Source organism: Pseudophryne corroboree, chromosome 1 (genome assembly GCF_028390025.1).
Source record: "Pseudophryne corroboree isolate aPseCor3 chromosome 1, aPseCor3.hap2, whole genome shotgun sequence".
NCBI lineage: Eukaryota > Metazoa > Chordata > Amphibia > Anura > Myobatrachidae > Pseudophryne > Pseudophryne corroboree.
In genome coordinates this window covers 621,129,436-621,152,152 of record NC_086444.1, presented here as the reverse complement: position 1 = coordinate 621,152,152, position 22,717 = coordinate 621,129,436, and the positions used below count along the sequence as shown (strand labels likewise).

The 22,717-nt window shown below is 45.9% G+C and overlaps 1 protein-coding gene and 2 long non-coding RNA genes across 3 annotated transcripts in view; all 3 read right to left on the bottom strand.

Annotated features, from left to right (window-relative positions):
- Positions 1–63: 63 nt before the first annotated feature.
- On the bottom strand, positions 64–3,106 carry LOC134928302 (E3 SUMO-protein ligase KIAA1586-like). The gene is made up of 2 exons (XM_063923933.1): positions 629–3,106; positions 64–245 (listed from the first exon to the last, which is right to left on the bottom strand). The coding sequence occupies exon 1, from the start codon at positions 2,849–2,851 to the stop codon at positions 629–631; it is 2,223 nt and encodes a 740-aa protein (XP_063780003.1). The 5' UTR covers positions 2,852–3,106; the 3' UTR covers positions 64–245.
- Positions 3,107–3,464: 358 nt separating this feature from the next.
- LOC134928273 (uncharacterized) lies at positions 3,465–4,102 on the bottom strand. The gene is made up of 3 exons (XR_010177880.1): positions 3,950–4,102; positions 3,705–3,862; positions 3,465–3,617 (listed from the first exon to the last, which is right to left on the bottom strand). It is a non-coding gene; the product is annotated as an uncharacterized LOC134928273 (long non-coding RNA).
- Positions 4,103–4,707: 605 nt separating this feature from the next.
- The window catches only part of LOC134928225 (uncharacterized), a 38,898-nt gene continuing 20,888 nt past the window's right edge, over positions 4,708–22,717 (bottom strand). The window contains exons 2-3 of the long non-coding RNA XR_010177870.1: positions 4,948–5,053; positions 4,708–4,852 (exon numbers count right to left, since the gene is read on the bottom strand). This is a non-coding gene — a long non-coding RNA (uncharacterized LOC134928225). The remainder of the gene's footprint in view (positions 4,853–4,947; positions 5,054–22,717) is intronic.

Genomic DNA, 22,717 nt, shown 5'->3' with positions numbered 1-22,717 from the left:
CAACTTTTAAGGCTTGGTGGGGGAAGTTACACACAGAACACCACTAGTGATACTTACCACATTGAGTCTGTGATTCCCTGGTGACGAAGTCTTTTGATGGTGGTCATTGCCATTCCCAGGTGACTGAATCCTAACAAGGTGGTGGTCTTTGGAAGGTTCATCCCGCAGAGGAAGTAGGAGATGAGGTGTCAATTCGGGTTGCAAGGATTTGCCTGCCCCAGTGCTTTTATAACATTGTCCTGTTCCTAAAGGAGAGTAAACATTAGGGAGGATTGTACATGTCTTACAATTACATATAATTTGAAAATTAATAAAATCATGGCATCAGATCTACCCACAGAACCCTAAAATATCAATCTGATTCCCCTCATTAAATGCCCCTTAAATATGGATGGTTTAAGAAAGGTGCCTTAGCCTCTTCTCTTATACTGAGCAACCTGAAGACCAAGCCATTCTATATGAAGATACTGTATGGCAGCTATTGGTCCAGTCATTACACTGCCTAACCCTAATGGAAACAACCGCATTCAGGGGACCCTATAGCATGTAAAAGATGCACTTTAGTGAGTGAGATCAATGTATATAATGATTAAGACAAAGCAAGAATTAGCAATAATGTTTGACTCACCTATAACAAACGCCACAAGTGCTGGAAACTGGAGCTATCCTCTTTTCTCCGTCGTGTTAGGCAGACATCTTGAAGAGCACTTCGTCTGCCTTTTGCTAACCAAGATTTCACATAAGGCACTGGATTCCATAAGTGAAGTGGAGGACCACATATGCTAATCATCATAAGTTCTGCTAGGTGAGGAATGGAAAGAGAACTCCTTATCTTGGTAGCTATTATGTTCATCACACTGAAACCTCTTTCACATTCTGCATTGCTAACTGGCACCGTTTGTATGCAGTGGAGAAGTGGCAACAAATCTGATGGTACACTTTTGCCTCCGTTGTGTTTGAAGTCTCGGAAAGCCATCTTTGTTTTTCCAAAATTAATTTGGAAACGGTCACATAAGGTTTTCAACTCTTTTTCACCAAACTCCATTGGCAAGACATCAGGCCAGAAGTCTTTGTAAATAACTTTAACAACTTCGTAAAACTTTTTGTCTTCTGATGACAGACAGCGATTTTCAATATTAGATTTTAGGCTAGCATAAAACTGTCCACGTCTGATGGTTTTTACTTTCGAATTTTTAATAAGTTCTACTCCTTTGAAATGTCCTGTCGAGATAGATTCAGAAGCCTCATTTGAAAACATTCCTGTTACATTGTCAATGCGTGACTCAAAAACTTGAACCTGCCTCACTAATAGCCTTTGAGCTTTTACTAAGTGAATATTTCGGTCTTGTAAAGCTAATGAAAGGTCACGAAGTTCTGACAGAGCATCACACATTAAGGCTAAATTCATAAGGAACTCCTCACTTTGCAATTGCCTACTCAATGAGTAAAACTTTGTGCTTTCTTTACCTTTGCATTGCACCTGTTCTTGAAAATGCTTGAACAACACAGGATATGAACGCCATATAGCATATACTGTTCTGAAACTTGAAGCAACCCATCTGGTATCAAGTACACGACCTATACTTAAAACAATGTCATGGAGTTCTGCTGAACACTTCTGTAACTCTCTCAAATTCTTTGGACAACGGCTGTATAGTGTATACAGACTATCTACAAAAGACTGAAAGTGAAATATCTCTGTGAGATCCTTCACTGTATCTGAAACAGCTAGCTCTAGGCGGTGGTTTAGGCAGTGCCAACTGATGAGGTTTGGAAACTCCTTACGTAGAATTGTGGCAACTCCAGACTTAGAACCAAGCATTACTGCTGCTCCGTCACTTCCAAAACCAATTAGAATTTCTGACAAAAGACTTCTTGATAAGCCATGTTTGCTCAGAGTGGCTAGTATGGAATCATAAATGCCCTGGGCTGTTGTACTTTCAAGCTCAACTAAATCAAGAAAAAAAGTTGTGGGTTGGCAATCTTCAGAACTTTCACCTGCCATTGCCACCATAATTGCTCGCACATATAAGATCAGTGTGGTTTTTTTAGAGACACTTGTGCTTTCATCAACTTGAATGCTGACTTTTGGTTTTAAGGTTACTATATTCTGAATGAGTCGCTTTCTCATTTCTGATGAAATATGAGTAACTATATCTGTGCATACAACGTTGCTCTGCAATATTTTTCCTAGATCACATCCATTGGCTTCCTGTAGGTCAATTAACTGTGGATGATCTGTGAATGGACGGTTATTTTTAGCAACATGGTAAGCAGTTCTGAAAACTCTTACAGTTGTTTGAATATGTTCGTTGTATTGTTGGGCAACTAACTGTGGTAAAACATTATTGTTTTTTTCCTGTAACATCTTAACTGCTGCCTCATGTGCTTTTGAATAACGGTGGTCATGAATTTTTTTACGCAGCGATAATTGCTGCTTTGATTTTGTGTCACCATACGGACCTACATTGCTTGTTGCCCATTCTACGGATAATGTTTTACTACATCCACGTAATGTTTCAGCCCCAGATCCTAGTGTCTGAACTCTAGCACAAATATCACACCCAATTTTTCCTTTGGATATTTTTAGCCAGGCATATTTATCTTTAAACTGGGATGCCTGTTCAACTGTCCAGCAGTCGGGTATGGAACTCTCATTTTCAGCTCGTACTCTTTTCTTACGCTGTTCACAATCTGCATTTATCTGTTCAACACTTGGGTCTATGGTACTCCCACTCGCATCCTCTGAAGCACCATGATGGGACTCGTCACTGTCACTAATTTCAACACTTTCTATTTCGATGACTTCCTTATTTTTTGGCTTGAAATAACTTAGCAAATTTCTTTTCATTATGTATCTGTGAATTAGCTTGCGATTACTTATTATTCCAAAGACTGTCTTTATTGTACACAGGTCCTAGCCTGGGACAAAAATATATAGTTTTATTACCACTTTGTATATTACAATTACTTAAAAAAAAAAACAAAACATTTCTTCAGGAGTGTGATTTACTGTGCTTCCATCCATAAACGGCAGGCAAATGGGCAGCGAGTTCCACTGTATGGAGATGCAAAGATCGGCAGGTGTGATGTCCTTTCTGTACACGGGTCCTATGAAAAAGAATATACATTTTTACTACCACCTTGTACACTAATTACACATTTAAAAAAAAAAAAAAAGGATCTTTAGGAGAGTGATTTACCGTGCTTCAGTCTGTGAACGGCAGGCAAATGGGTAGCGAGTTCTACTCTACGGTGATGCAAAGATCTGCTTCCATCCAACGGCAGGCAAATGGGCAGCGAGTTCCACTGTATGGAGATGCAAAGATCGGCAGGTGTGATGTCCTTTCTGTACACGGGTCCTATGAAAAAGAATATACATTTTTACTACCACCTTGTACAATAATTACACATTAAAAAAAAAAAAAAAAAAAAAGGATCTTTAGGAGAGCGATTTACCGTGCTTCAGTCTGTGAACGGCAGGCAAATGGGTAGCGAGTTCTACTCTACGGTGATGCAAAGATCTGCTTCCATCCAACGGCAGGCAAATGGGCAGCGAGTTCCACTGTATGGAGATGCAAAGATCGCAGGTGTGATGTCCTTTCTGTACACGGGTCCTATGAAAAAGAATAGACATTTTTACTACCACCTTGTACACTAATTGCACATTAAAAAAAAAAAGGATCTTTAGGAGAGCGATTTACTGTGCTTCAGTCTGTGAACGGCAGGCAAATGGGTAGCGAGTTCTACTCTACGGTGACGCAAAGATCTGCTTCCATCCAACGGCAGGCAAATGGGCAGCGAGTTCCACTGTATGGAGATGCAAAGATCGCAGGTGTGATGTCCTTTCTGTACACGGGTCCTATGAAAAAGAATAGACATTTTTACTACCACCTTGTACACTAATTGCACATTAAAAAAAAAAAGGATCTTTAGGAGAGCGATTTACTGTGCTTCAGTCTGTGAACGGCAGGCAAATGGGTAGCGAGTTCTACTCTACGGTGACGCAAAGATCTGCTTCCATCCAACGGCAGGCAAATGGGCAGCGAGTTCCACTGTATGGAGATGCAAAGATCGCAGGTGTGATGTCCTTTCTGTACACGGGTCCTATGAAAAAGAATAGACATTTTTACTACCACCTTGTACACTAATTGCACATTTAAAAAAACAAAAAGGATCTTTAGGAGAGCGATTTACCGTGCTTCAGTTTGTGAACGGCAGGCAAATGGGTAGCGAGTTCCACTCTACGGTGACGCAAAGATCTGCTTCCATCCAACGGCAGGCAAATGGGCAGCGAGTTCCACTGTATGGAGATGCAAAGATCGCAGGTGTGATGTCCTTTCTGTACACGGGTCCTATGAAAAAGAATAGACATTTTTACTACCACCTTGTACACTAATTGCACATTTAAAAAAACAAAAAGGATCTTTAGGAGAGCGATTTACCGTGCTTCAGTTTGTGAACGGCAGGCAAATGGGTAGCGAGTTCCACTCTACGGTGACGCAAAGATCTGCTTCCATCCAACGGCAGGCAAATGGGCAGCGAGTTCCACTGTATGGAGATGCAAAGATCGCAGGTGTGATGTCCTTTCTGTACACGGGTCCTATGAAAAAGAATAGACATTTTTACTACCATCTTGTACACTAATTGCACATTAAAAAAAAAAAAAAGGATCTTTAGGAGAGCGATTTACCGTGCTTCAGTCTGTGAACGGCAGGCAAATGGGTAGCGAGTTCTACTCTACGGTGACGCAAAGATCTGCTTCCATCCAACGGCAGGCAAATGGGCAGCGAGTTCCACTGTATGGAGATGCAAAGATCGGCAGGTGTGATGTCCTTTCTGTACACGGGTCCTATGAAAAAGAATATACATTTTTACTACCACCTTGTACACTAATTACACATTACAAAAAAAACAAAAAAAAGGATCTTTAGGAGAGTGACTTACCGTGCTTAAGTCTGTGAACGGCAGGCAAATGGGTAGCGAGTTCCACTCTACGGTGACGCAAAGATCTGCTTCCATCCAACGGCAGGCAAATGGGCAGTCAGTTCCACTGTATGGAGAAGCAGAGATCACCTGGTGTGATGTTTTTTCTGGAAAAACTTACCTTTGTTATCTCTTTCTTCGAGGTCCATAAATATACAGTTTTATTACCACTTTGTACACTATAATTACAGATTTTAAAAAAATATCGAAGAGTGACATAAATCAAGAGTAAACAATCTGCTCATAGAAAAAACTAAGCCATAAGCACAAGAAAAACTAACATTTTTTTTTATAGAGAAAATTGCATTTGCAATTCAGTGATAGTTAAATATAAAAAGCAGATATAAAATGAAAAAAATAGAAAGTGGTCAATAATGCAAATTTGCTAAAGCAAATCTGCATTTTTTAATACATTGCAAAAATGCGTGCACCTAAAAACTGCAAGCTATTAGAATACATGTTATGTGACACTGGCTGAGTACACATGACTTTTCTTCAATACACGACATAGAAGTGTATGAGAAAGTGGGTAAATTATACTGAACCCCTAAGAAGAAGCAATTGAGATACTGTTGCAGGACCATATGGTAGTATGTTAGTGGCCATAAAGAAAGTACTGGAGGTTATTAAAATAGTATTAAAAATGGTATTAAAAATATATTTTTTAATGTTGGAAAATGACAACTAGAAAGTTTTTTATCAAGCAAATTAATAACCTTTTCAGCAATTTGCAGGACAGAAAAATGTTACTAAAGTGATTTTCAGTGATTGCAGATTAATTCCATATCCCACTATCCACGCTGGTATAAAATTCACCCCACATGCGCCTTAAACAAGACAAATGGAGGTGAGACAAGAGCTCTCTCTACCAGCAGGCAGCCTAAGCTTACACACACACACACAGGTAAATTTACTAAGATGGAAGTTCTATTTAAGATGTGATGTTGCTCATAGCAACCAATCCGATTCTACTTCTCATTTATCTAGCACCTTCTAGAAGATAATATCTGAAATCTGATTGGTTGCTATGGGCAACATGCCATCTTAAATAGAACTCCCATCTTAGTAAATTTACCACATGCTCTGTTCCTGTGACCTCGCTACCAGCAGACATCCCAATGCTTCTTTCACTCAGTGCCAGAAAGCCCCATTTATCAAACAATATTTATTTTTATTATTATCTTTTATTTATATGGCAGAACAAGGGATCTGCAGCACCCATTACAGGGTACATAAATGAGTAAAACAAGAAAAAAGCATTCAGTTTGAGACAATATAGGAAAACTACAAGGTATATACAGAAAACCAGATGTTTGGTGCACTCAAAGGCAGTACTGAGTAAAAGATCCTGTAGTGTAAGGAAGAGAAGTAAAGGCACATGAGGGGAGAAGGCCCTGTTCTTATGAGCTTACAATCTAAAAAATATTTGCAGCTAAGCCCCCCAAAACACCCATTTTTGGGGATTAGCCGTACATTTTAATGTATCCTCCGTATGTCAGACAGAGGAATTGCAGCAGGTATATCAGATACCTGCTGCAATCTCATTTCCTGCCGGCATCCGCATCCCCCATAAGGGGGGTACACACGGAGCGATAATCTAAGCAATCTGACTAGATTGCTTAGATTTTCAGCAAGATCGCTCCGTGTGTAGCCCTAACAGCGATAGCGATGCGCAGCCCCGCGCATCGCTGCTGGTAGATTGGCCTGCATGCAGGCCAATCTAGCGGGTCGCTCACTTCACCTGCTGGGTGAAGTGAGCGGCCCCCCCGTCTCCCCCCCGCACGCTCAGCACAGATCGCGCTGTGCTGAGCGCCGGGAGAGATGTGTGCTGAGCGGTTCGCTCAGCACACATCTCTCCAGCATCGGGCCGTGAGTACTGGCCTATAGGTTTCTATTGGAGATACGATGCTGCCAGTTGTATAGATAACAGGAATGAGAAGCATTCCTGATATTGATCTCCGCTGCTACTACAATCTTCAGACTGTGGTAGTCCATTGTAGCTTATGGCCTACACTTAGGGCATGTAGTTCCAGCAGGATTCCCCGATTACCACACATGCAGTAACCCCAGCAGCACACTCAGCATATTGCTGGCTCCCTTCGGAGCCCCTGTATCTGTGGGAGTCAATCAGAGTTGATCGCTAGCTGCTTTGGTTCGCTGCGCAGCGATCAGGCAAAAAAACGGCACTTTTGCGCATGCGGCGCAATGCACACGCGCGTCTTACTATTACAACGAACTATGTAGTTTCACACAAGGTCTAGCGAAGCATTTCAGTCGCACTGCTGGCCGCAGAGTGATTGACATGAAGTGGCGGTTTCTGGGTGTCAACTGACCGTTTTCAGGGAGTGTTCGTAAAAACACAGGCGTGGCTTGCCAGGAAAAACGCAGGGCGTGTTTGTGACATCAAAACAGGAACTGAACAGTCTGAAGTGATTGCAAGCACTGAGTAGGTCTCAAGCTACTCTGAACCTGCACAAAAATATTTTGTATCCGCTCTGCGATCCTTTCATTCGCACTTCTGCTAAGCTAAAATACACTCCCATAGGGCGGCGGCATAGCGTTTGCACAGCTGCTAAAAACTGCTAGCGAGTGAACAACTCAGAATGACCCCCTGTATGCATTGGATGATACATTTGACCGCTGTGATAGCATTCCACAGTGCGATCCTGGGTGCTATTGTCACACCCAGATTGCATTGAAAATGCAAACAGTGGTAAATGGGCCCCCCTTGAGCCATTTAACATTTATGTCCCCGTGAGCTCTCGAAGGTGGTCATTCCGAGTTGATCGCTCGTTGCCGTTTTTCGCAGCGCAGCGATTAGGTAAAAAAATCGGCATTTATGCGCATGGTACGCAGCGCGCATGCGATAAGTACTTTCACACAAAAGTTTGCTTTTTTACCCAAGCTCGAGCGCTGTTACAAGGAGTTCACTTATAAGGGGACAGACTGAGGCAACAGAAGGGGGGGGGGGGTACACTGGTAGCAGCAATGTAATATTATATAATACTCATAGGGGACAGAGTAGACTGAGGCAGCATAAGGTGGAGGGGAGATACACTGGAAGCAGAGCAGGGTAATATAGTATAATATGCAGTGGAGGCGGGAAGGGGAACCTTATAATAAATTATTATAGCACATTCCTATTTTTTTTTATATTTGGACTCCATGATATAGCTGAAATAGCTAGGAAGGAGAAAGTTACTCAGTTTTAACTTTTTTACCAGTCTCTCTCCCAGTCAGTCTCCCTTCTTTCAGCATCCGCATGGGCACTCTGTCAGAGCTGTGGCTTTTCTCCCGCCTCACATCAGGAGACAAGGACACGTGAGGAGGAGGTGATGTGACGACATCACTCTTTCCCGCCGCCAGAAATGGGCGGGTTAATCTTTAGCACTGCCCACCCCCCTCTCACTACGTCCAGTGACACAGCACAGCCATAGCAGTAGAGCCTGCCCAGAAGAAGCCAGTCTCAGCCTGCACAAAGATAAACACTCTTAAAACACTATATACAGCTAAGCTGCTGTGTCAGCCTGACACAGTGAGCTGAGCAGTCACAGTCACTCTGTCAGGGCTGCAGTGCTCACCATCACGAATGCGATTCACTGAGTGACCTCTTGACCAGGCGGCCGCCCCCCCTTTCTTAGTGGCTGCCGAAGTGCCCGACTCTGCCCCCCTCCGTATTACTCCGCCCCCCAGCCGCATTACTGGCTGCCGAAGTGACCGACTCCGCCCCCATCTCTCTGTGCTTATGAGTCTGACCGAGACTATACATCTATCAGCGCCTCCAGCAACACAGTAAGCAGCGAGAGAAGGGGGCGGAGTCGGGCACGTTGTCAGCCAGTAAGACGGTGACAGGGGGCGGGTGCTATACGGGTCAGTGATCGCTTCCGTGACTACGGTGACTTCAATGCTGTTCATTGCTCAATCTGTGTGGGCTGGGGGCGCGGCAGAACAGTGACTGTACATGTACAGAGTACAGACAGACAATAGTGCTGTGCTGTAGATAGCCTAACTAACAACTTGAAAAAAGTGGGCGGGACGGCGGCGGAACTGCGTTCCGCCTCCAATTGCAAGTGCCGGAACGCAGTTCCGCCCCGTTCCGGCCCACTTTAACCCCTGCTGCCGCCACCCCTAACAGAGTCAGAAGTCAGAAGGCTGGTGAGTTTATTACCGGAGTCCTGCAGAGAGGGGATCCTCTGGTCATCGTTGGCGGCATACAGGTACACGCGCAGCGTGCGCCATGTCTCTCAGCACAAGGGTGCAGTCGCGGGGGGGGGGCATGTTTTAATACCTTACTCTCACTGGCAAAAAGGGCACATACATGTACAGCCGCTGATGGGCCATCCCCAGCCAGTATAAATATTACATTGCTGAGGCTGAAGGGCGGGGCTTCTCCTCAGACTTGCCAGATTAACACTCACTGGGTGCCATTTTCGCCTGCAGAAACTCCAGTGTGAAGCTCCTGAACACTGTTTCTCCTCATGACAATGCTGATACAAGTACAGGGTGTTATAGAAGGGGCAGAGTGTGTTCATTATAATTAGGTCTGTGTGACTATTATTGGTATATGCGCTGTAAGTGGGTAATATTTCCACAATTCACAATAAGGCACAGTGTGTGGACTGGCAGATCCCTCTGTGTCTCTCTGACAGACTTTAGTGTGGGTCTGTCCCCAATAGCTCCCCTGTGTGATAGGTGATGTGCACCGGACATTTTTCGGGTTTTGTGTTTTGGTTTTGGGTTCGGTTCCGCGGCCGTGTTTTGGATTCGGACGCGTTTTGGCAAAACCTCACCGAAATTTTTTTGTTGGATTCGGGTGTGTTTTGGATTCGGGTGTTTTTTTTTTAAAAAACCCTAAAAAACAGCTTAAATCATAGAATTTGGGGGTAATTTTGATCCCATAGTATTATTAACCTCAATAACCATAATTTACACTCATTTTCAGTCTATTCTGAACACCTCACACCTCAAAATATTATTTTTAGTCCTACAATTTGCACCAAGGTCGCTGGATGGCTAAGCTAAGCGACACAAGTGGCCGACACAAACACCTGGCCCATCTAGGAGTGGCACTGCAGTGTCAGGCAGGATGGCACTTCAAAAAAATAGTCCCCAAACAGCTCATGATGCAAAGAAAAAAAGAGGCGCACCAAGGTCGCTGTGTGACTAAGCTAAGCGACACAAGTGGCCGACACAAACACCTGGCCCATCTAGGAGTGGCACTGCAGTGTCAGGCAGGATGGCACTTCAAAAAAATAGTCCCCAAACAGCACATGATGCAAAGAAAAAAAGAGGCGCACCAAGGTCGCTGTGTGACTAAGCTAAGCGACACAAGTGGCCGACACAAACACCTGGCCCATCTAGGAGTGGCACTGCAGTGTCAGGCAGGATGGCACTTCAAAAAAAATAGTCCCCAAACAGCACATGATGCAAAGAAAAAAAGAGGCGCACCAAGGTCGCTGGATGGCTAAGCTAAGCGACACAAGTGGCCGACACAAACACCTGGCCCATCTAGGAGTGGCACTGCAGTGTCAGGCAGGATGGCACTTCAAAAAAATAGTCCCCAAACAGCACATGATGCAAAGAAAAAAAGAGGCGCACCAAGGTCGCTGTGTGACTAAGCTAAGCGACACAAGTGGCCGACACAAACACCTGGCCCATCTAGGAGTGGCACTGCAGTGTCAGGCAGGATGGCACTTCAAAAAAATAGTCCCCAAACAGCACATGATGCAAAGAAAAAAAGAGGCGCACCAAGGTCGCTGTGTGACTAAGCTAAGCGACACAAGTGGCCGACACAAACACCTGGCCCATCTAGGAGTGGCACTGCAGTGTCAGGCAGGATGGCACTTCAAAAAAATTGTCCCCAAACAGCACATGATGCAAAGAAAAAAAGAGGCGCACCAAGGTCGCTGTGTATATATATATATATATATATATATATATATATATATATACTGGTGGTCACTGTCAGCAAACTGCAAAACTAAAATGCACCACAGGTATAGAATGTAGATGGATAGTATACTTAATGACGACACAGAGGTAGGCACAGCAGTGGCCTTCCGTATCGTACTGCTATATATAGTATACTGGTGGACACTGTGTCGGCAAACTGCAAAACTAAAATGCATCACAGGTATAGAATGTAGATGGATAGTATACTTAATGACGACACAGAGGTAGGCACAGCAGTGGCCTTCCGTATCGTACTGCTATATATAGTATACTGGTGGACACTGTGTCGGCAAACTGCAAAACTAAAATGCACCACAGGTATAGAATGTAGATGGATAGTATACTTAATGACGACACAGAGGTAGGCACAGCAGTGGCCTTCCGTATCGTACTGCTATATATAGTATACTGGTGGACACTGTGTCTGCAAACTGCAAAACTAAAATGCACCACAGGTATAGAATGTAGATGGATAGTATACTTAATGACGACACAGAGGTAGGCACAGCAGTGGCCTTCCGTATCGTACTGCTATATATAGTATACTGGTGGACACTGTCGGCAAACTGCAAAACTAAAATGCACCACAAGTATAGAATGTAGATGGATAGTATACTTAATGACGACACAGAGGTAGGCACAGCAGTGGCCTTCCGTATCGTACTGCTATATATATAGTATACTGGTGGACACTGTGTCGGCAAACTGCAAAACTAAAATGCACCACAGGTATAGAATGTAGATGGATAGTATACTTAATGACGACACAGAGGTAGGCACAGCAGTGGCCTTCCGTATCGTACTGCTATATATAGTATACTGGTGGACACTGTCGGCAAACTGCAAAACTAAAATGCACCACAAGTATAGAATGTAGATGGATAGTATACTTAATGACGACACAGAGGTAGGCACAGCAGTGGCCTTCCGTATCGTACTGCTATATATATAGTATACTGGTGGACACTGTGTCGGCAAACTGCAAAACTAAAATGCACCACAGGTATAGAATGTAGATGGATAGTATACTTAATGACGACACAGAGGTAGGCACAGCAGTGGCCTTCCGTATCGTACTGCTATATATAGTATACTGGTGGACACTGTGTCGGCAAACTGCAAAACTAAAATGCACCACAGGTATAGAATGTAGATGGATAGTATACTTAATGACGACACAGAGGTAGGCACAGCAGTGGTCTTTCCGTATCGTACTGCTATATATATAGTATACTGGTGGACACTGTGTCGGCAAATTGCAAAACTAAAATGCACCACAGGTATAGAATGTAGATGGATAGTATACTTAATGACGACACAGAGGTAGGCACAGCAGTGACCTTCCGTATCGTACTGCTATATATAGTATACTGGTGGACACTGTGTCGGCAAACTGCAAAACTAAAATGCACCACAGGTATAGAATGTAGATGGATAGTATACTTAATGACGACACAGAGGTAGGCACAGCAGTGGCCTTCCGTATCGTACTGCTATATATAGTATACTGGTGGACACTCTGCACTGTACTCCTCCTATATAATATTAATTATACTGGTGGTCCCCAGTCCCCACAATTGAATAAAGCAGCACACTGAGCACAGATATGGAGTGTTTTTCAGGCAGACAACGTATACTGGTGGTCACTGTCAGCAAAACTCTGCACTGTACTCCTGCTATATAATACAGCTGCTCCCCAGTCCCCACAATTAAGCAGTGTGAGCACAGATATATTAATTTATTATGCAGCACACTGAGCACAGATATGGAGCGTTTATTTTAGGCAGAGAACGGACTGGTGGTCACTGATCAGCAAAACTCTGCACTGTACTCCTCCTAACAGCTGCTCCCCAGTCCTCCCCACAATTAAGCAATCAAGTTCAACAATAAAGTGAGTAAACGGAGAGGACGCCAGCCACGTCCTCTCCCTATCATCTCCAATGCACGAGTGAAAATGGCGGCGACGCGCGGCTGCTTATATAGAATCCAAATCTTGCGAGAATCCGACAGCGGGATGATGAGGTTCGGGGCGCGCTCGGGTTGAAGAACCAATTTTAAATACAGAAGAGAGTAATGTGGTGCCCCTTTCCTCTCAGAAGGAGCCGCAGTGGGTGAGAATGTTGCAAAAGAATATGTCAATGCTTACAACAACAGACTAAATATTGGAGGCATCCTGTGGAGGATGCACTGTTTACTGACCCCTCCATATCATCCACTCGGGTTCCATCCAGTTCCAAGAAAAGGTCTTTGGCCCAGATAATGCAAGGGGACACAGACACAGATTCCGACTCTGACGTCGACACTGGGGATTTGAGAGGGGTACACCCCAAATTAGCCAAAAGCATACAATGTATGATAGTTGCTATAAAGGAAGTGTTGGAGTTTACTGAAACAACTCTGGTTCCTGAGGAAAAGGATTATTTTAAATTAAATAAAAAGCAGGTTGTGACTGTTCCTCCTTCAAAGGATTTGAATGCGTTCTTTGAAGAATCCTGGGCTAACCCTGAGAAGAAATGTACCCTTCCCAGAAGGATACGTGTAGCGTACCCTTTCCCTGAGGAATACAGGCACAAATGGGAGACACCCCTAATGATAGACACCTCAGTTTCTCGGCTGTCTTAAGAAAATAGTTTTGCCTCTTTAAAAGATCCAGCTGACCGTAAATTAGAAACAACCCTAAAATCCATATATACGGCTAACGGAACGGTGCTCAGGCCCACCATTGCTTGTGCGTGGGTAGGTAACGCTGTGGAAAAATGGTCTGACAACTTGCTTGTTAACATAGACACAGTTGACAGGGGTGAAATAGTCCTACTCTCGGCCATATCAAAGATGCTGCAGGTTACTTAGTTGAAGCTATAAAGGATATTGGGTTGCTGAGTTCAAGATCCTCCGCTATGGCGATTTCAGCCCGCAGGGCGCTGTGGATCCACCAATAGAATGCTGATGCGGAATCAAAAAAGAATATTGAGGCACTTCCTTACAATGGAGAAGCCCTCTTTTTGGAGACAAGCTGGATGCCATGTTTTCAACAACTACATCAGACAAATCAGCATTTCTGCCTTTCGCAGCTGCTCCACCTAGGAAAGGATTTAATTCTCATACGATGCAGTCCTTTCGGCCCAACAAGTCCAAAAAGGCAAAGGGTACCCCCTTCTTCGCAGGAAGAAATTGAGGAAGAGGTAAAAAATCTACAACACCATCAGGCTCGCAGGAGCAGAAGTCAACAGCTACTTCTGCTAAAACCTCAGCATGACGCTGGGGCTCCCCTGCGGGAGTACGATCAGGTGGGGGCATGTCTACTGTCTTTCAGCCAGGTCTGGGTTCACTCAGATCTGGATCCTTGGGTATTGCAGATAGTATCCCAAGGGTACAAATTGGAATTTCAGGACCTTCCCCCATGCCAATTTTTCAAATCAGCCTTACCAGCTTCTGTTCAGGACAGAGCAAAAGTGCTGAACGCAATACAGAAATTATGTCAAGACAACGTAATTTCCTTAGTTCCTGTGTCACAACAGGAAAAAGGGTTTTATTCAAGTCTGTTTGTAGTGCCGAAACCGGATGGCTCGGTCAGACCGATTTTAAACCTAAAGACTCTGAAACTTTATATGAAAAGGTTCAAATTCAAGATGGAATCCCTGAGAGCGGTGATCTCCAGCTTGGAGGAAAAGGAATTTCTGGTATCGATGGACATCAAAGATGCTTATTTACATGTTCCATCTACCCGCCGCATCAGGCATACCTGAGGTTTGCGGTGCAGAACTGCCACTACCAGTTCCAAACATTGCATTTCGGGCTCTCCAAGGCTCCGAGAATATTCACCAAGGTGATGGCGGAGATGATGGTTCTTCTTCACAAGAAAGGAGTCAAAGTCATCCCGTACTTGGACGATCTCCTCATAAAAGCGAGATCCAGGGAGAAACTAGTGCAGAACATTGCACTTTCCATGACGGTGCTTCAACAGCACGGTTGGATCATAAACCTTCCAAAATCACAATTGGAACCCACAAGGAGGGTATCATTTCTGGGAACGATATTGGACACGGAAGCACAGAAAGGCTCTGGAGATCCAGAGGATGGTCAAACAAGTTTTAAAACCAGCACGCGTATCGATTCATCAGTGCATCCGCCTGCTGGGGAAGATGGAAGTGGCCTACGAGGCTCTACAATTTGGCTGATTCCACGCCAGGGTGTTCCAATGGGACCTACTGGACAAGTGGTCCGGATCGCACCTACACATGCACCGGAGGATAATCCTGTCAACAAAAGCTCGAATTTCACTCTTGTGGATTCAAAGTTCTCACCTCCTGGAGGGATGCAGGTTTCGGATTCAGACTTGGATCCTGGTGACCACAGATGCAAGCCTTCGAGGTTGGGGAGCAGTCATGCAAGGGGAAAGCTTCCAAGGACGATGGTCAAGTCAAGAAGTACATTCTGGAACTGAGAGCTGTGTACAACAGCCTTCATCAAGTGGCACACCTTCTTCAAGGTCGTCCCATACAGATCCAGTCAGACAATGTAACAGCAGTAGCTTACATAAACCGCCAGGGCACAACAAAAAGCAGAGCAGCAATGGCAGAGGTGACAAAGATACTCCTCTGGGCAGAAAGACATGCAAAAGCTCTGTCGGCAATTTTCATTCCGGGAGTGGACAACTGGGAAGCAGACTTCCTCAGTAGACACGATCTCCATCCAGGAGAATGGGGCCTCCACCCAGAAGTCTTTGCCAAGGTAGCAGATCGTTGGGGCATTCCTCAAGTAGATATGATGGCATCACGTCTCAACAAGAAGCTTCAGAAATATTGTTCCAGGTCAAGAGACCCACAAGCAATAGCAGTGGATGCACTGGTGACCCAGTGGGTGTTTCAGTCGGTGTATCTGTTCCCTCCACTTCCACTAATACCAAAAGTTCTCAAGATCATCAGAAGAACAAGGGTTCGAGCAATTCTCTTTGCTCCAGACTGGCCAAGGAGGGCTTGGTATCCAGATCTTCAGGAGTTATTACTGGAAGATCCTCAGCCTCTTCCTCTTCGCGAGGACCTGACTCAGCAGGGGCCGTTTGTTTATCAAGACTTACCGCGGCTGCGTTTGACGGCATGGCTGTTGAGCGCCAGACCCTAGCCCGTAAGGGTATTCCCAATTAAGTCATTCCCACACTTATTCTGGCCAGGAAAGGGGTAACGTCCAAACATTACCATCGTATTTGGAGAAAATATGTATCTTGGTGTGAATCCAAGAAGTCTCCTGCGGTGGAGTTTAAATTAGGACGTCTTCTCCTATTTCTACAGGCGGGTGTGGATGCTGGCTTGAGATTAGGGTCTATCAAGGTCCAAATTTCGGCCTTGTCCATTTTCTTTCAGAAACAGTTGGCTTCCCTTCCTGAGGTCCAGATGTTCATGAAGGGAGTTCTGCGCATCCAACCTCCCTTTGTGCCTCCTGCGGTTCCATGGGATCTTAATGTGGTGTTGCAGTTCCTTAAATCGTACTGGTTTGAGCCTCTACAAGAGGTAGAGTTGAAGTTTCTCACTTGGAAAGTGGTCATGCTGTTGGCCTTGGCCTCAGGCAGACGAGTGTCTAATTAGGGCTATGTCACACAAGAGTCCTCATTTGATTTTTCATGAAGATAGAGCTGAACTGCGGACCCGTCAGCATTTTCTTCCAAAGGTTGTGTCTAATTTCCATATCCACCAACCTGTGGTAGTGCCAGTGGCTGTGGTGGTGCCAGTGGCTTCTGACACCTCAGCCGTTTCAAAGTTAGATGTCGTCAGAGTGTTGAGGACTTATGTTGCAAGAACGGCTCGGATAAGAAAAACAGAATCTTTGTTTGTCCTCTATGACCCTAACAAGATTGGGGGTCCTGCTTCTAAGCAGACTATTGCGCGCTGGATCAGAGGTACCATTCAGCACGCTTATTCCACGGCAGGATTGCCATTACCGAGTTCGGTAAAGGCCCACTCTACAATGAAAGTGGGTTCTTCCTGGGCGGCTGCCCGGGGTGTGTCGGCGTTGCAAATTTGCCAAGCAGCTACTTGGTCAGGGGCAAACACGTTTGCTAAGTTTTACAGGTTTGACACCTTGGCTGCTGACGACCTTCAGTTTGGTCAGTCAGTTCTGCAGGAACATTAGCACTTTCCCGCCCATACTGGGAGCTTTGGTACAACCCCATGGTACTAAAATGGACCCCAGCAACCTCTAGGACGAAAGAGAAAATAGGATTTTAATTACCTACCGGTAAATCCTTTTCTCGTAGTCCGTAGAGGATGCTGGGCGCCCGCCCAGTGCTCATTTTTCCTGCAGAATTAAGTTTTATCTTTTTACACAGGTTCTCATGTGTTAAGATGTTCACAGCTGTTGCTGTTGCGTTATGCATGCACGTTAGCATGGGTTATGTTGAAAGCCATGTTAGGCGGCATGTTTTGTATGGTGTGAGCTGGTATGAATTTCGCCACTAGTTTAATGTAAATTCTTCTCTCGAAGTTGTCCGTCTCCTCGAGCACAGTTCCTATACTGAGGTCTGGAGGAGGGGCATAGAGGGAGGAGCCAGTTCACACTGTTGAAAAGTCTTAACGTGCCGAAGGCTCCTGCGGAACTGTCTATACCCCATGGAACTAAAATGGACCCCAGCATCCTCTACGGGCTACGAGAAAAGGATTTACCGGTAGGTAATTAAAATCCTATTTTTGTCTGATGACTTTACGTATTTACTGGTAGAGTGGTGTTCTTCCTTCTAATTGTGTTATTTACTTTTTCCAGCATTATGGGTTATCCACTCCTTTTTTACAGGTGGTGTCATCAAGCGCTTAGAGGTCTGGAATGTTGGGAACTTTTTTCGGATGTGTGCCTTTTGGCAGGGGTCTGGGTGGTTCATTGTCTGGATGTGAAGGGTCTAAGTTTGGATAGTTTTAGAATACTCTGTGACAGTTTAATGTTCCTCGTATCTAGTGTTTCATTTTGTGGGTAAGGACCTATGGTCTTTAAGATAGACCTAATGACTGTTCTTTAATTTTCATAATTAAAATCTTTGAACCCATCTCGGGTTCCCTTGCTCCCTCACAAACTTGACAACATCAAGGAAGGACCAGGGAATACAGTATCCAGTTGTATGGGAAAGCGCTCTTACACATGTTCCAGCTAACAAGTAGCAAGAGATGATTATTTTCTTGTTATTATAGTAAATAAATTCAGACTATCATACTTTCTCTGACGTCCTAGTGGATGCTGGGGACTCCGTAAGGACCATGGGGAATAGACTGCTCCGCAGGAGACTGGGCACATCTAAAGAAAGATTTAGGTCTATCTGGTGTGCACTGGCTCCTCCCCCTATGACCCTCCTCCAAGCCTCAGTTAGATTTCTGTGCCCGGCCGAGCTGGATGCACACTAGGGGCTCTCCTGAGCTCCTAGAAAGAAAGTATAGTTTATGTTTTTTATTTTACAGTGAGACCTGCTGGCAACAGGCTCACTGCAGCGAGGGACTAAGGGGAGAAGAAGCGAACCTACCTAAGTGGTGGTAGCTTGGGCTTCTTAGGCTACTGGACACCATTAGCTCCAGAGGGATCGCACACAGGACCCGACCTCGTCGTCCGTTCCCGGAGCCGCGCCGCCGTCCCCCTTACAGAGCCAGAAGCAAGAAGGTCCGGAAAATCGGCGGCTGAAGACTTCTGTCTTCTCCAAGGTAGCGCACAGCACTGCAGCTGTGCGCCATTGCTCCTCATGCACACCACACACTTCGGTCACTGATGGGTGCAGGGCGCTGGGGGGGGGGGCGCCCTGAGCAGCAATATTAACACCTTGGCTGGCAAAACTGACACCATATATAGCCCCAGAGGCTATATAGGTGTAAATTACCCCTGCCAGAATAACACAACAAGCGGGAGAAAGCCCGCCGAAAAAGGGGCGGAGCCATCTCCCTCAGCACACTGGCGCCATTTTCCCTCACAGCTCCGCTGGAAGGATCGCTCCCTGGCTCTCCCCTGCAGTCCTGCACTACAGAAATGGTAAAAAAGAGAGGGGGGGCACAAATTTAGGCGCAGTATAATATATATATGCAGCTATAAGGGAAAACACTCTTTATAGGTGATATCCCTGTGGTATATAGCGCTCTGGTGTGTGCTGGCATACTCTCCCTCTGTCTCCCCAAAGGGCTTTGTGGGGTCCTGTCCTCTGTCAGAGCATTCCCTGTGTGTGTGCTGTGTGTCGGCACCGCTGTGTCGACATGTATGATGAGGAAAATGATGTGGAGGCAGAGCAAATGCCTGTAAATGTGTTGTCACCCCCTGAGGGGTCGACACCTGTGTGGATGGACTTATGGAAGGAATTACGTGACAGTGTCAGCTCCTTACATAAAAGGTTTGACGACATAGGACAGCCGGCTACTCAGCTTGTGACTGTTCCAGCGTCTCAAATGTCATCAGGGGCTTTAAAACGCCCGCTACCTCAGATGGCAGACACAGATGTCGACACGGATACCGACTCCAGTGTCGACGACTATGAGACTAGTGTACCCTCCAATAGGTCCACCCGTTAAATGACTGAGGCAATGAAAAATGTATTACACATTTCTGATAGTATCCCAGGTACCACAAAAAAGGGTATTATGTTCGGTGAGAAAAAACTACCAGTAGTTTTTCCTGCATCTGAGGAATTAAATGAGGTGTGTGAGGAAGCCTGGACTTCCCCCGATAAGAAATTGATAATTTCTAAACGGTTGTTGGCAGCGTACCCTTTCCCGCCAGAGGATAGGTCACGTTGGGAAACGTCCCTATGGGTAGATAAAGCGCTTACACGTTTATCAAAACAGGTGGCACTACCGTCTCCGGATACGGCCGCCCTAAAGGATCCTGCTGATAGAAAGCAGGAGGCTACCCTAAAAGCTATATATACACACACGGCATTATATTGCGACCAGCGATTGCATCAGCATGGATGTGCAGTGCTGCTGCTGCGTGGTCAGATTCCCTGTCGGATAATATTGATACCCTGGATAGGGACACTAGTTTGCTGACAGTAGAGCATATAAAGGACGCTGTCTTATACATGCGTGATGCACAGAGGGATATTTGCCGGATGGCATAAAAAATAAGCGCAATGTCCATTGCCGCCAGAAGAGGGTTATGGACTCGGCAGTGGTCAGGTGATGCCGATTCAAAAAGGCACATGGAAGTTTTGCCTTATAAGGGGGTGGAACTGTTTGGGGATGGTCTTTCAGACCTCGTTTCCACAGCTACGGCTGGGAAATCGACATTTTTGCCACAGGCTACCCCACAGCAAAAGAAGGCACCGTATTATCAAGTACAGTCCTTTCGGCCCCATAAACACAAGAGGGCTCGAGGCGCATCCTTTCTGCCGAGAGGCAAAGGTAGAGGGAAAAAGCTGCAGCATACAGCCAGTTCCCAATAGCAAAAGTCCTCCCCCGCGTCCGGTAAGTCCACAGCATGACGCTGGGGCTTCACAGGTGGACCCGGGTACGGTGGGGGCCCGTCTCAGAAATTTCAGCACACAGTGGGCTCTCTCACAGGTGGATCCCTGGGCCCTTCAAGTAGTATCTCAGGGGTACAGGCTGGAATTCGAGACGTCCCCCCCCGCCGTTTTCTAAAATCTGCCTTACCAGCAACTCCCTCTGCCAGGAAGGCAGTGTTGGTGGCTATCCAAAAACTGTATTCACAGCAAGTGATTGTCAAGGTACCCCTCCTTCAGCAAGGGAAGGGTTACTATTCCACAATGTTTGTGGTACCGAAACCGGACGGTTCGGTGAGACCCATCTTAAATTTAAAATCCTTGAACACTTATATCAAAAGGTTCAAGTTCAAGATGGAATCGCTCAGGGCGGTTATTGCGAGCCTGGACGAGGGGGATTACATGGTCTCCCTGGACATCAAGGATGCGTACCTGCATGTCCCCATTTACCCTCCTCACCAGGAGTACCTCAGATTTGTGGTACAGGACTGTCACTATCAGTTCCAGACGCTGCCGTTTGGGTTATCCACGGCACCGAGGGTCTTTACCAAGGTAATGGCCGAAATGATGATACTCCTTCGCAAGAAGGGAGTTTTAATGATCCCGAACTTGGACGATCTCCTGATAAAGGCGAGGTCCAAGGAACAGTTGGTAGTGGGGGTAGCACTTTCTCGGGAAGTGCTACAACAGCACGGCTGGATTCTCAATATTCCAAAGTCACAGCTGGTCCCATCGACACGTCTTCTGTTCCTGGGAATGATTCTGGACACAGACCAGAAAAAAAGTGTTTCTTCCAGTGGAAAAAGCCGAGGAGTTGTCATCTCTAGTCAGAGACCTCCTAAAACCGGGACAGGTGTTGGTACATCAATGCACACGAGTCCTGGGAAAAATGGTAGCTTCGTACGAAGCAATTCCATTTGGAAGGTTCCATGCAAGGACTTTCCAGTGGGACCTGTTGGACAAATGGTCCGGGTCCCATCTCCAGATGCAACAGCGGATAACCCTGTCGGCAAGGACCAGGGTGTCGCTGCTGTGGTGGCTGCAGAGGGCTCATCTACTAGAGGGCCGCAGATTCGGAATACAGGACTGGGTCCTGGTGACCACGGATGCCAGCCTTCGGGGCTGGGGCGCAGTCACACAGGGAAGAAATTTCCAAGGACTGTGGTCAAATCAGGAGATTTCGCTTCACATAAATATTCTAGAGCTAAGGGCCATTTACAATGCCCTAAGCCAAGCAAGGCCCCTGCTTCAGAACCAGCCGGTACTGATCCAATCACACAACAACACGGCGGTCGCCCATGTAAACAGACAGGGCGGCACAAGAAGCAGGAAGGCAATGGCAGAAGCCACAAGGATTCTCCGATGGGCGGAAAATCATGTGTTAGCACTGACAGCAGTGTTCATTCCGGGAGTGGACAACTGGGAAGCAGACTTCCTCAGCAAGCACGACCTCCACCCGGGAGAATGGGGACTTCATCCAGAAGTCTTCCAAATGCTGGTAAACCGGTGGGAAAGACCACAGGTGGACATGATGGCGTCCCGCCTCAACAAAAAGCTAAAAAGATATTGCGCCAGGTCAAGGGACCCTCAGGCGATCGCTGTAGACGCTCTAGTAACACCGTGGGTGTACCAGTCGGTTTATGTGTTTCCTCCTCTGCCTCTCATTCCCAAGGTACTGAGAATAATACGAAGGCGAGGAGTGAAAACTATACTCGTGGTTCCGGATTGGCCAAGAAGAGCTTGGCACCCGGAACTTCAAGAGATGCTTTCAGAGGACCCTTGGCCTCTGCTGCTCAGACAGGACCTGCTGCAGCAGGGGCCCTGTCTGTTCCAAGACTTACCGCGGCTACGTTTGACGGCATGGCGGTTGAACACCGGATCCTGAAGGAAAAGGGCATTCCGGAGGAAGTCATCCCTACCCTGATCAAAGCCAGGAAGGATGTCACCGCAAAACATTATCACCGTATTTGGAGGAAATATGTTGCTTGGTGTGAGGCCAGGAAGGCCCCAACGGAGGAATTTCAACTGGGTCGATTCCTGCATTTCCTGCAAGCAGGGGTGACGTTGGGCCTCAAATTGGGGTCCATTAAGGTCCAGATTTCGGCCCTGTCGATTTTCTTCCAGAAAGAACTGGCTTCACTGCCTGAAGTTCAGACTTTTGTCAAAGGAGTTCTGCATATTCAGCCTCCTTTTGTGCCCCCAGTGGCACCTTGGGTTCTCAATGTGGTTTTGGAGTTCCTGAAATCACATTGGTTTGAACCACTTAAGACTGTGGATTTGAAATATCTCACGTGGAAAGTGGTCATGCTGTTGGCTCTGGCTTCG